The sequence below is a fragment of the Barbus barbus genome, assembly GCF_936440315.1.
Source record: "Barbus barbus genome assembly, chromosome: 48".
Classification (NCBI taxonomy): Eukaryota; Metazoa; Chordata; class Actinopteri; order Cypriniformes; family Cyprinidae; genus Barbus; species Barbus barbus.
In genome coordinates, this window is record NC_136726.1 from 6,543,188 (window position 1) to 6,557,795 (window position 14,608).

Consider the following 14,608-nt stretch of genomic DNA (forward strand, 5'->3'; position numbering starts at 1 on the left):
TTAACAAACTTATTTGAAAAAGCATATATTATATTCTTAACCTAATCTATTTACAAAAAAAGTATTGTTAGATTATATAATTTTTTTTAACTTTAATCTATAAAAAAATACATTTTTAACCTGACCTATTGGACATTAAATATAATATAATAATAGTTTAGTTTTAATAGTTTTTATTTTAATCGTTTTATCATTTCTCTAATTTATTTTTAACACATATTATAGACAACAATGCTGTACTAAAGTACTGTACTACTCTATAATCTGCTATATTAAATATACTTCACTCTGCATTGACAAAAAAAAAATTCATGTTCATATGAGACAAACAATACTATATTATAATACACTATAACTTACAGTACTATAACCAACTGACACATTTAGCAATATTAAAAATAAAAGGGGAAAACATTTCAAAATATGCATACAAGTTGTTTATATATTTTTATTAATCAATGATTATTATTTTATTTACAAATGGGATGATATTCGCAGTAATAAATTATTCATTATTCAAGATACAATTGCACTTTCAGTCGAGGGTCTGTGGTTTATTTGTCGGCTTTCACGAATGACAAAAACACACTGTCCTCTTGACTGAGGAGAACCTCTGGTTTATCAAACTCCAGAATGACGCCTCTCTTCATCACAATCACCAGGTCTGCATTCAGGATGGTGTGCACACGATGCTGTGGAAAAACACACCAGATGGCATTCAAGTGCCTGAGACCTTGTTTGAGCAGGATAAACGCCTCTCAATCATTAAAAGCATTCAATCGTCGTCATGCTGTCAGACTTAAACGACAACCACACTTTAAATATTGAAGTCAGAAAGCAACCTAATAGAGAACTTACAGCGATGGTGACCACAGTTCTGTCCGCAAAAGAAGTCATCACAACTTTTTGCAGAATGCTCTCCTATTAAATAAAGAGCATTATTAATATAACATGATATAACAATTTAATATATGTTTTTTCATATATATATATACTTTCATACTTTACAACTAACCTAAGCTTTATATTTGTAATTTTTATAATGAAAGAGCATTAGTAATTTAAAAAAGCATTAAAAGAGCATTAGTAATTAAAAATAAAAGATACTTATATATATATATATATATATATATATATTATTTTATATTAGATAGATAGATAAATTTAAAAAATTTTAACATCAAAAAGAGCATTATATTATATTATATTATAAATAACATGTAACCTTTTAATCAAGCCTATTAAAAAGGCTAGGTTAAAATTATATATGTATAATTTCTAACATTTTATCCTAACCTACTATTAAAAACAGCATTATATTATGATCATTTTTAGAATCTAACTTTAACCTTACATTTTTATATTGAATTCTTGATATCAGTCAGTAGGTGGTGTATTAACACCAACACTTTCCTTTCAGTATGAATCAGTCAAAATGACACTCACTGTGTGTCCATTCCTCTATTAAACTCAGCCAGTTCGTTTAGCAGAGCATGCTTCATTTATTCAGAGAGATGAAGGCAGAAGAGAAGAGTGCTTGAGAATCGAGTGACTCGAGGTCTCTGACCCTGGGCTGACACCTCTATTGTAGTGTAAATACACACACACACACACACCGTAGCCATGTCTATGGAAGCAGTGGCCTCGTCCATAATCAGAATACTGCTCTTCCGCACAAATGCACGCGCCAGACAGAAGAGCTGACGCTGCCCCTGGCTGAAGTTCTCCCCACCTTCAGTTATTATGGCATCTGAAACACAAGGGGAAAGATCCTCAATCATAATTTTAGAGAGCATTTGATTTGCAGTCTAAATGGTTTTTATAGGTTCAGAGTGAAATGTTGCTGCAGCAAATTTCATCTTATGCTTTTGCCATAAAAATATTAGCATATTTTTGCTCAGTTTTGTCCTCTGAATGAACTGAGGTGTTTTTTTCCCTCCATATTCGGACTATATCATATGAGTCATAAAAGCCTGATGTATCAAATATGACACAACAACAATAAAGAGAGTTTTTCTATGAAGGAAACTCTTCCGTTTGTTGTTATTTTGTATGTCAGGCTTTACAGGGTTAAAGGATCTGCTTTTATGCTCCACAGAAGAAAAGTTGAGTAATCGTGTTTTTTGTCTTACCTAGTCCTCCAGGCAGGGTTTTAACTACTGGTTTGAGTTGTGCGATTTCTAATGCCTCCCACAGCATGCTGTCTGTAGCCTTCATCTCTGGATCTAGATTAAAACTGAACAATAGAAGATGAGGTATTATAAAACTTCATTATAAATTCAGCTTGCCCTAGAAATCTTTCAGTTCCTCAGTCCCATAGCTATGTGTGACTAAGCTTTTAAAAACACTGAAACAAGACCTATTATGAGTTCAATCTGCTGTTTCTGTGGTACATTTAGAGAACGGCTGTGATAAATAATATAGGAATGCTTATTTATGCTTGTCTGTTTTCCATTCATAATGTATAATGTACAGTTTGTGAAATCAAATCTCATGTATCCAACTGATTCTGCTGTTCAAATGTAAATGCTTTGTGTCAATATTGACTCATGCAGTATTGGGTTTCATGAGACGCACCGGATGGTTCCGCTGAATAAGAAGGGATCTTGAAGAATAATAGAGAAGCGCGACCTCAGCGTCTGAAGAGGCAGCTTTGCTATATCGATGCCATCGATGAATATACGCCCTGTTAAATTATAGAGACTTAAAATCCATGCCATATATTATACATACTCTGTAATTTAAATTACGTTAGCTTGAATTTGAAAAATGAGTTACCTTCAAATGTGTCCACCATCCGGAAAAAAGCTAATGAGAAAGACGACTTGCCACTTCCTGTTCTACCACAAATTCCAACCTATAACACATCAACACAACAAAGTGTTAAAGTCTTTGTTTAGATAATGTGTGTGTACTGTGTATATTTATTATATATATATATATATATAAATACACACACATACAGTATATCTTTTGACAATATTTACATGTATATATTTGTATAATTCATATTATATATAAATATATTCATTATAAAAATAGAACATATTTTTCTTAAATATGTACAGTTGGGCAAAAAAGTATTTAGTCAGCTACCAATTGTGCAAGTTCTCCCACTTAAAAAGATGAGAGAGGCCTGTAATTTTCATCATAGGTACACTTCAACTATGAGAGACAGAATGGGGGGAAAGAATCCAGGAAATCACATTGTAGGATTTATAATGAATTAATTGGTAAATTCCTCGGTAAATAAGTATTTGGTCACCTACAAACAAGCTACATTTCTGGCTCTCACAGACCTGTAACTTCTTCTTTAAGAGGCTCCTCTGTCCTCCACTCGTTACCTGTATTAATGGCACCTGTTTGAACTCGTTATCAGTATAAAAGATACCTGTCCACAACCTCAAACAGTCACACTCCAAACTCCACTATGGCCAAGACCAAAGAGCTGTCGAAGGACACCAGAAACAAAATTGTAGACCTGCACCAGGCTGGGAAGACTGAATCTGCAATAGGCAAGCAGTTGGTGTGAAGAAATCAACTGTGGGAGCAATTATTAGAAAATGGAAGACATACAAGACCACTGATAATCTCCCTCAATCTGGGGCTCCACGCAAGATCTCACCCCGTGGGGTCAAAATGATCACAAGAACGGTGAGCAAAAATCCCAGAACCACACGGGGGGACCTAGTGAATGACCTGCAGAGAGCTGGGACCAAAGTAACAAAGCCTACCATCAGTAACACTACGCCGCCAGGGACTCAAATCCTGCAGTGCCAGACGTGTCCCCCTGCTTAAGCCAGTACATGTCCGGGCCCATCTGAAGCTTGCTAGAGAGCATTTGGATGATCCAGAAGAGGATTGGGTGAGTGTCATATGGTCAGATGAAACCAAAATAGAACTTTTTTGGTAAAAACTCAACTCGGCGTGTTTGGAGGAGAAAGAATGCTGAGTTGCATCCAAAGAACACCATACCTACTGTGAAGCATGGGGGTGGAAACATCATGCTTTGGGGCTGTTTTTCTGCAAAGGGACCAGGACCACTGATCCGTGTAAAGGAAAGAATGAATGGGGCCATGTATCGTGAGATTTTGAGTGAAAACCTCCTTCCATCAGCAAGGGCACTGAAGATGAAACGTGGCTGGGTCTTTCAGCATGACAATGATCCCAAACACACCGCCCGGGCAACGAAGAAGCATTTCAAGGTCCTGGAGTGGCCTAGCCAGTCTCCAGATCTCAACCCCATAGAAAATCTTAGGGAGTTGAAAGTCCGTGTTGCCCAGCGACAGCCCCAAAACATCACTGCTCTAGAGGAGATCTGCATGAAGGAATGGGCCAAAATACCAGCAACAGTGTGTGAAAACCTTGTGAAGACTTACAGAAAACGCTTGACCTCTGTCATTGTTATATACCCTTTGTTGGCAAAGTATTGAGATGAACTTTTGTTATTGACCAAATACTTATTTTCCACCATAATTTGCAAATAAATTCTTTAAAAATCCTACAATGTGATTTCCTGGATTCTTTCCCCCCGTTCTGTCTCTCATAGTTGAAGTGTACCTATGATGAAAATTACAGGCCTCTCTCATCTTTTTAAGTGAGAGAACTTGCACAATTGGTAGCTGACTAAATACTTTTTTGCCCAACTGTAGATGCATGTGTGTGTATTTATATATACATTAATAAATATACACAGTACACACACATATTATATAAACAAAGACTTTTATTTTGAATGCTATTAATTGTTTGACAGCACTATTAAAATAAATAAATAAATAAATATGGTAACACTTTACACTAAGGTGTCATTTGTTGACAAGCAAACAATGAACAATGCATTTATTACGTTTAGTCTTTGTTAATGTTAGTGAATGAAAATACAGTTGTTCATTGTTAGTTCATGTTAGTTCACAGAGCATTAACTAATGTTAACAAACACAACTCGTGATTTTAATAATGCATTAGTAAATGCTGAAATTAACCATCTAAGATTAATAAATGCTGTAGAAGTATTGTTCATTCTTAGTTCATGTTTACTAATGTTGTTAACTAATGAACCTTATTGTTAGGTGTTACCAATAATTATTTTTAAATAAAGAATGTGTGTGTTTGTGTGTGTGTTTTTATTTTAATACATTGTTTAACTTAATCATAAAAAAAAATCTATTTAATATAAAATACATAGTTTTTACATATTTAAAGCAATAACTGGAGCAAATATTTTCTGTTCATATATATTCTTAAATTTGTTATACAGTTAAATAGATAATTACAATTTCTAATTAATTATATTATTATAATTCATACAGTATATTAAAACAATATTTTATTCCATTTATACCACTATAAAAAGCAGTGATATTTGTCTGTTTTTGACTTCGTTTGCAGACGACTGTCACTTGTACCTTTTGTCCTGGGTGGATGTGGGCATTGACCTGTTTGAGGACCGGCTTCAGGGTGCTGTCGTACCTCACGCTCAGATTCTGGATCTGAATCTCACCCCGATGAGGCCAACCCTCAGGAACCTGAGACGCCGCTGAGAGAAAAACATTCAACCAAAGAGATAAGAGGCGTAAGTTATACAGAGACAGACAGAAACTGAAAAAAAACAGGAAACGAAGGAGACAGATGCAGAGTGTACAAGTCCAGTGACTCGAAGTGTAGGACGAAGCGGCTGTAGTCAGTAAATTGGCTCGTATATCTAGTGTGTAGTGATACTCACACAGCAGACCCTCGTAGTTTTCAGGTTCAGTCTTCAGCAGAGCTTTTATCCTCTTCACAGCTCCCAACTGCACCTCCATGTCTGCCAGATTACGCACCATCCAGTTCAGATAATTGGACACCTGAGAGATATAATATACAGAAGTTATCCAATATTACTGAGGATCAGTGTGTCGAAAGTGTATATATATATACACACACATACATATACGTATACGTGTACATATATATACATATATATATATATATATATATATATATACATATATATATGTGTGTGTGTTCTTACCATGAGGGCGTATGTGAGTCCCAGCCCCACCAGCCCTGTGGACAGATGATTGTACAGAGAGTTTGTGATGGACGCCACAGCTGCTATTAGGACAATACAAGCCCCAATGTACTCCTGCAGGAGATACAACAGTATCACAGTTACTTCTGAAGCTGTTTTAGGCAGCATTTGATCAAACGAAGACGACATTTATTTTTAACATCACAGAAACTGGAACAAACAGTAACACAATGATTAGTGTGGCTTATAAACGCACCATTCGAACCTCCAGCCAGCGATTGGCCGCTGTGAGGAAGAGAGAGGCCATGTTATTGGCATCTGTGAACTCTAGAAGTCTCTGTCTGAATCTAGGCTCATACCTAAGAAAGGAAAGTACCAGAAGAATCTGTTTAAATGGAAAGCATTTAGCAGATGCTTTTAACCAGAGCGACTGAGGAAGACTGACAAGGTCAACAGATGAATGTTGTTCTGCGCACCTGAACGCTCTGATGGTTGTGAGTCCCTCTACTGTCTCAGAGAAGTGTGAGAGCAGAGGAAGTTGTGTGCTGTCTTCCAGCTGCTGGAGATCTCTGCAAACACACACACAGGTCAGTTCAACTAAACATCTCAAAGGGAGAGTTCCCCCAAAAATTCATCTTCGTTCATCTTCGGAGCACAAATTAAGATATTTTTTGTTGAAATCCAAGAGCTTTCTGACCCTGCACAGGCAGCAACGCAACTGACACGTTCAGGACCCAGAAAGGTAGTAAGGACATCATTAAAATAGTCCATATAACATCCATATAACCTTGTTTTTGAGCAGAGGAATGCACAAGCATGCGTCGTGGTACTGTCGTGAACGAAAAGAGATCTGTGTCCGGCACGAAAGAGAAGAAATCGTTGAATAAAGTCATAGCTGTTTTCTTTGCACACAAAAAATATTCTCATAGCTTCATAACATTACGGTTGAACCACTGATGTTATATGGACTATTTTAATGATGTCCTTACTACCTTTCTGGGCGTTGATTGTGGTAGTTCCCTTGCTGTCTATGGGAGGGTCAGAAAGCTCTCGGATTTCAAAAATATCTTAATTTGTGCTCCGAAGATCAGGTCTGGAGCGACATGAGGGTGAGTAAATAATGACTAATGCTAATTAATGAATTAAGCCCTTTAAAGAATACATCACCCAAATATGAAACTTCTCTCATTTACTCACCCTCATGCCACTCAAGTACATACAATCATCATGACCGTAATCCATTCAACCTTACAGGATGAATCAATGAATCAATATAAACTTGACTATAAAGCATGGCTTCCTGCGAACATGCGTTCAAGAGAGGGTCAAGTTTACGCTTGAGAAGTTGTTGCATTGAAGCTCGCTCGAGAAGTGATGTTCCTCTTTGCTTCCACATCATTTCCCATGTGAGCTTCACAACAAACTTTATACACACTTCACCACACGCTTACATCATACTTTACAAAGAACTGGCATCAAGCGTAAACTTGACCCTCTTACGGAACTTTTTAACTATAAATCATTGTTTCCTGCTGTCGTAAATGCGTTCAAGAGAGCGCCAAGCTAACATGACGTATTCCACTGTGCTTCCACATCACTTCTCGCATGAGTTTCACACCTATTAAAGGCCTATTAAATCCAAATCAAGCAAAACACATGTGGACAAAGCATTGCAACTGCAACAGAGAAGTAAACAGTTTCATATAAATGTCTCTGATAAATGAATCTGACTGGTTACTTTGATGCGACTCTGAAGTATTTCTGGATGAAGTAGCAGGCGATGGCCAGCGGTACGACTACGATGAGGAAAACCGGCGTGACATATGAGATCACACCCAAAGCCGATACACACAGCAGCGTGGAGCGACTCAAACACTCCAGAGTAGCGGGAATGTGCTGAAACAGAGTGACAGAAATATTAATATGCAGTTATTTAAAAGCTATTGCTAAATGCTGTTCTAATAGTCAACCAAGGAAGAAATATTGCCTCACACAGATGGATTGTGACATCATACCTGATCTATCGTATTGGTATCAGAAGAGAAGCGGTTTAATATGCTTGCTAAAGGAGTCGTTTCAAAGAGCCTGGGAAAAGAAAGATGTGAAGAATTTAATCTTATATCAAATTTAGCCAAAGGCCACGTTTCACAACGTTTGGCTTAAATATACCCTAAAGCAGGGACTTTCAAAATTGTTCCATCATCCATTTATTTAAAAATTGTACTATTTTTTTATTATTAAATCAGATGCTATTCTTATATTTAACTATTATTATTTAATTAACTAGCTTTTCACCAACTCATGAACCCCAGTTTGGGAAGCAGTGAGTTACCGATTAGCATATCACCCTATCTGTCCAGATGTCCTTCCGTGAGCACTTAGAGTGCTTCTAAGACGCTAAATCCCCTAACATTGTTTGCTTAGTTAAATGAGCCATAGAGAAGGTACACAAGCAAAGAGCAATAAAACAAGACACACATAAACTCTCTCTCTACTATGCTCCTGGCCACACACCTCATGTCCTCTCATCTAATACATACCCACAGACATTGAGACTCAGTCATGACAAATTATGCACAATATGCAATAACATTCCACATAAACCCTTCAGGAATATGAAGGTTTAGATGTACCTCATTGGGGCAAGGATAATATTATTGAGCAGATTGTGGTGCAGTTCTTTGGCCACCCGCAGGCCTGTCCACTCCACAGCCACTGATGTGGCCAGACAGAGTACGATACCCAGACAGCACAGCAGACTGAACACCAGCAGGTATGATGAGTGACTGAAACCATAGTCCTGCAGGGAGAACAATGATGACACTTAAAAAACACCAACTCGCTTGGTATCCACATGAGTTAAAGCCAGAATATATATCTGTGCACAGGTAAGTGATTTTTATCAATCTAATCTTAAATTAACATTGTTTTGTCATGGTTATACTTTGTATATGTCAACAGCTGCATATTTTAAGCATTTATTTACCAATATTAGTGTTGCAGTGCTGCAAGAACAATAACTACAAAAATAAAGATAGCTATATTTGTATCTACACCGATGGACGATAATATTCTGATTATTATAAACGCACACTGCAGTTTTGTCGCCTGCCACTTCAAATGCTCGAACTCTTTAATGGCAACGGAAACATTTAGGAACGACAAACACATTTGAATACAGGAGTGAATACTTTAAATTATCGATTTGTGTGTATGTATGGAACAGAATTCTTCATTCTCGAAACGTGGAAACCATAGCAATGTTATGCCGTCTCGGAGTTTAGTATCCGCTATTTTTAACCAAAGTAATATTTCAGCAACCAAAGATGTGTTATGTTCACTGATTTTAACTAAAGCATTGTCAACAGAGCCGTCGTGTTTTGTTTATGTTTGAAAGGCTACTTCGCAAAGCGCTATCTTGAATAGTTGCCATGTTCATTTATTATAGCTGTAAGCTAAGCTGTAAAAAAAACACAAAAAAAACTGTAAGCGTCTTTGGGCTTGTTATTTGGACTCAGTTGATAATTATTCAATTTAGTCAATTCGTTTGTAAAATGGGATTATCACTCCTATAAATTACTACATGATGTGTACACAACAGAATTAAGCATTAAAAGGATTCTGATTGGCTGTCAATGTTGTTCTTCAGCTAGAAAAAAAAAAAAAGTCTTCTGAAAGTGATTCCAACATTATTGTTTCTCAGTGTCATTATTATTTTTATTATACTCACAGTAGGGCTGTCAAAAAAACTAAAATATATTTTTTTTAATATTTCTTCGTGGAATTTAAGATAAAAATCCACATTCGAATTTTAGGTGTGCATCAGGCAGCCTTATCAGTGGCACATAAGATGTGATGACGATGTAGGTATCATTGCATTTGAATGATTTTTGACCCTATAGTTTGAAACCAATAGATGCGATGCTGCTACGTTGTTCATTCAAAATATTACGGAAAAAGAGAGCATCAATGCGGAGATGATGTTGTTTACATCAAAACTGAAACCAAGCCTTTCACACAGAACGTATACAGTATTTATCGCATTTTCTAGAGCGAAATCTATCACTGTTGCACTCACGTCTCACACAAGAGAGACGCATATTTAGAAAGCCATGTAAAATTAATGTTCAACTTTTAAAAAACATGTCTTGAGACTTTAAGGCGGTTTTTCCCCAAACTGCATGTTTTTAAATGAAAAATTACTCTTTGTGATTGGTTTTCGCATGATGCTGTTTTGTTTCTAATTGTTTAAGCAACTTAATTATATGGTTTATAAACATTATGCACTTTTTTCAAAGTCAGTCGTGTTATTTTATTGCTTTGAAGAAACGTGCATTATTAATATATCGCTCGATGCACCCACTTGTGGCCTCAGGAGAGAAGCTAAATGCTCCCCCCTAACTGAAATTATGCCGTTTAAATTCTAATATAATTCGAATATTGATAATATTTAAGTACAAAATTCGAATTTAGTTTTTCCGCCATTTTGTTTCACAGCCCTAACTCACAGAATGATTATTAACAATTTACAGTAATATAACACTGCTAGCAGGCAAATCATTTAAATTAGACATCAAGACTAAGGATTTTCTGATTGATGTACTGCAACCCTCCAAATGCTAATCGTACACGCTATAGAAATAACAAACTGAAAGAAAATCAATGGCGCAATCAAGACGACTAAAAGGCTATTCATTACCGTAGCACTCCAGCAGAGAACATCAATAATGAGTATTAACTTAAGAACTAATTAGTGGAAAATCTAAATCAGGTTTAAGTCTACTTTGCATTCTGCGTGGCTGTTTAAAATGTGCTGAGCAATTTCCTAAGCAGTGGTGGAGAATTAAGTATTGATCGGAAAGACTGGTTTGTGAAAAATATAAAAAATAGGTTGATAAGAAGTCCTGTTGCGTCTCTGCTCAAGAGTGTGAAGTGGAAAAAAATAGATTTTTTGCACTTATCGCACAGAACAGCTGTGTGCAGAGAATCCTGTGGGATGGTGAGGATATTTAAGCAAACCCCTCGTGCTGGATATTTCCGTCTATGAGAAAGGCCTGAAAGACCTGGAGAACCACTGGCTTCTTCTAAGCAGCACAACACAAGTCAAGCTGAGGTTTATTAGATAAACGTCCTCGCCTCTAATCCTGAACAACTGGAGTCTAGCCTTACTGTGTTATCTGAGCTGTCAGTGCACATGCTAGCTCCAGGCTAAGCCCACCACAACATGCTCTTCCTCAGTGACAGCGGTGGTCTATTAATAAAGTGAGAAGTCTGTTTCTGGTTCTTAACACCTTCTCTTGTCTTTTTCCTGTGTGCTACTCTCAGCATTTTTGTGCATCATGGACATATAAAACGCCAGTAGGACATTACAAATTTGACATATTTATCATGGAGAATTTTAATAACACAAGCAGCCAATTAAATTATGCATCTAAACTGTCCAAGGTTGAGGAATGGTGCCACTTCAGCAGGTGCAAACCATAAATTATGTAAATCTTATACACTCCTAAAGCCTAAATCATTCAAGAGGTCATTCACTTTTCAAAGTCGAAATCAAGGCATGTGTCAGATGTTCATTTTTAAACAAATATTTGACCAGAATATCAGAGACTTACAACCACATAGCATTCTTCAGAAAGTGTAAAATTTGAGTTTACAAGTAAGATCTGCTATCTTTACCTGCACTAGGGAGCAGTTGTGTGCAGCTGCATCTATTTTGGCTGTGATGACTTTGGACGTCCAGTGAGCGAGCCAGTAGTCGATGGCCACCAAAAAAGAGTGTTTGAGGAGCTGGGACAGCAGGAGCAAGAGAAGCAGCAGGAGGCCTGCTGAGCTCAGATACGTCCCACAGGACCTCCATGGGATGGTTGCTCTGTGCCTCATCACTTGAGACAGGTTATCTTCTTCATCGCTCTCCACAGACTGTTCTATATATAGCAATGGATAGACAGAAATTGAATTGTGTAACATACAATGTGACAACTTGTCCCAGGTAGAAAGATGAAGAAACAGACATATAGGCAGATCATGTAACAATCAACTTATACCTTTTGACTTTCATATAAAATATCCTTTCCACAGAATAATCTTTTGAACAAGTACAAACTTGAAATGTATAGAGCACACTGCACTTGCTACTATAAATTTAAAAAGCAGCGTCATGCTGCCATTTAAAAAAAACACAAGTGTAGGCGGATGTCAAAGAGGGTAGAGATATAGAAAGGAATAAACATGAGAAAAAGTCTGCAAAGCCCAAAGGCATGTAACACTTGGACCGTGCCAGGAATACCCTTGAATACTTACTAGCACAGCACATTAGCCATCATGAAGGGAAAAAACATGCTACAGCCCACTATGGTTTAAGAACTCAGCACATTCCCAATGCTGAGGAGACAGAACCATCTCCACATTTATTATTCATTAATTCCAGTATGGTCTGGACTGTCAGCAGATGACAAATGCTCTTGCTCTCTCTCCCATGCTACAACTAAATTCAACAATGTTTAGCAAACAAATCAAAATAACACCTGGAGAAAATCTGCTACTGTCAATGGCAGTTGAAGCTAGCCAACCAAACCCTGAACTCTTGGATGCATACAGAATATAATAAAACAGCGATTTCACAGTGAACACAATGTGTGCAGTAACACTTCTGGAAGAGTTTCTGGTCACTTTTTCAAGCAAAACATGGAGTATAGCATTTTGTAAGTCAACCTTTCAATATACATTCAGGACTGGAGTATAATGAAATTTGGCCAACTGCCACATGACTGGCGCTCAGTCTATCTATTCTCTAGATCTGCCATCTAGAGAATACTCGATAACTGGAAATCATTATTTCCCTCCAAACCCATGAACACAGGAACTCCTTGATGCACTGAATCTAGTGGCACTAGCAGAATGATGTGTTACAGCAGGGGGTCCAATCCTGCTCCTGGAGGGTCACTTTCCTAAAGAGTTTAGCTCCAGTTCACCTGCCTGCAAGCTTCTAGTGATCCTGAAAACCTTGAATAGCTAGTTCACGAGTGTGCCTGCCCATTCAATCCTGCCAGATAATGGTAAACAAACTTGGCTTGCTGTCCGTGAAGGAGGCTCGAACCCGAGCCGAGCTCAGAGTAAGAACCCCTATGATCGTACAGTGTGGAGGAAAAAGAGAGGAATTAGAGGAGAAGGGGAGGTGGAGGGTGCCGGACGAATTGTCACTGGAATGGAGCAATGACTGCTGCTTATATACGGTTGTAGCGATGATTGACAGGACTGGATGATTAGGTTCCTCCCAAATCTGCATTGTGAACTTCATTTCAGTTGTGCCTGATTAGGGTTGTTGTCAAACTCTGCTGGATAATAGCCCTCCAGGATCAGGTCTGGACACCCCTGAATTACAGACTTTATATGTTGACTTCAAGTCCTCCCATGAAGTCCTACTTACAAATTATCAACTACAAATTTGCAAGTAAAGTGCATTTGGTGTGTAGTTGTAAAATGTTCACAAATTATGCATAACACAACAAAAACAAAGCTTGGACAACTATGGTCATATTCTCTATACCGGGACAGCCAACACTTTCAAAAAAGTTTGGCTCCATCCCTAATTAAAAACACCTAACTTGCTAATTAAGGTCTGCAGGAAGGAAGCCCTCCAGAGTAAGGGTTGTCTAGCTTTGCTCTATATCAATTGCAATTTCCTCATTGCAGGCAAAGACCTCTGAATGATGCCAATATGTTGCCCTGTTCCACTTGGAAGGATCATATTTACAGATTCATTACAATGCTCAGTCTAGGCTTGCCACCAAGACCAGTGCCCTCAGCCATCTGTCAGTGCATCCTGAGCTTCCTGACAGGTGGTGAGGGTGGGCATCCAAACATCTTGGCATCAGGACTTGCAGAGGGTGTTGCAATCAGATAATTGGCTTTTTTCAATGCTGCCATCAGCAAAAAACTGCAAAAGGGAACAAGAAGTACTACTCTCTTGTCACCCAGATCTTTAATGAAGATTTATGAGGATTCATACCAGGGGCTTGCATAGTTAACAATGCAACAACCCATTGTCTTTTAATTGCAAGGACCTTGCAGGAAAAATCTATTATTGTATCAGATGAGCATGTTATACACACTCTACTAAAACACTTGTATTAGTGTTTTGCCGCATGTTTTTCTACTCTTACCTTCCTCTTCCTCCTCAGTCTTCAAAGCCTCTCTGGAGTACATGGCTCGCCTCAAGTTTTTTCTTTCCAGCACCGTCATATTTTCATCTACTGTCTCCTGGAACACAAAATAATGTAGAACAGGGTACTCTGTTTAGCCATTTGGCAAGTTAAGCAGCTTAAATGTCAATTTTATTCTTTATATGATTTGTTTCCAATTCTTTGCCTGAGTATTTGGGTTTCTGCAAAGGTACACTGAATTATAGTGGCCTGAGATGACCTGTTCTGCAAAAACATCCTTACATCCTACTGCACATGTTGAAAGATCTGAGCCTATAATGAAGAAGCCTATAAAGAACATCTGCAGGTAGTTTTGGTCCAAATACTGTAAGATATGCCTTGTAGAAGATGAACAGAAAGGGATCCAACACAGTTCCTTGAGGTACTTCAA

At 37.6% G+C, this 14,608-nt stretch overlaps 1 protein-coding gene across 1 annotated transcript in view; it reads right to left on the reverse strand.

The window, feature by feature from the left end:
- Positions 1-425: 425 nt before the first annotated feature.
- LOC306866662 (ATP-binding cassette sub-family C member 8-like) overlaps positions 426-14,608 on the reverse strand; it is a 94,572-nt gene continuing 80,389 nt past the window's right edge. The window contains exons 25-40 of the mRNA XM_079411941.1: positions 14,179-14,275; positions 11,693-11,940; positions 8,647-8,813; positions 8,029-8,098; positions 7,752-7,909; positions 6,490-6,582; positions 6,270-6,372; positions 6,014-6,127; positions 5,726-5,846; positions 5,409-5,539; positions 2,779-2,857; positions 2,578-2,686; positions 2,133-2,236; positions 1,617-1,750; positions 859-921; positions 426-692 (exon numbers count right to left, since the gene is read on the reverse strand). Coding sequence (XP_079268067.1) covers positions 555-692; positions 859-921; positions 1,617-1,750; positions 2,133-2,236; positions 2,578-2,686; positions 2,779-2,857; positions 5,409-5,539; positions 5,726-5,846; positions 6,014-6,127; positions 6,270-6,372; positions 6,490-6,582; positions 7,752-7,909; positions 8,029-8,098; positions 8,647-8,813; positions 11,693-11,940; positions 14,179-14,275 — 1,929 coding nt within the window. The 3' untranslated portion in view covers positions 426-554. The remainder of the gene's footprint in view (positions 693-858; positions 922-1,616; positions 1,751-2,132; positions 2,237-2,577; positions 2,687-2,778; positions 2,858-5,408; positions 5,540-5,725; positions 5,847-6,013; positions 6,128-6,269; positions 6,373-6,489; positions 6,583-7,751; positions 7,910-8,028; positions 8,099-8,646; positions 8,814-11,692; positions 11,941-14,178; positions 14,276-14,608) is intronic.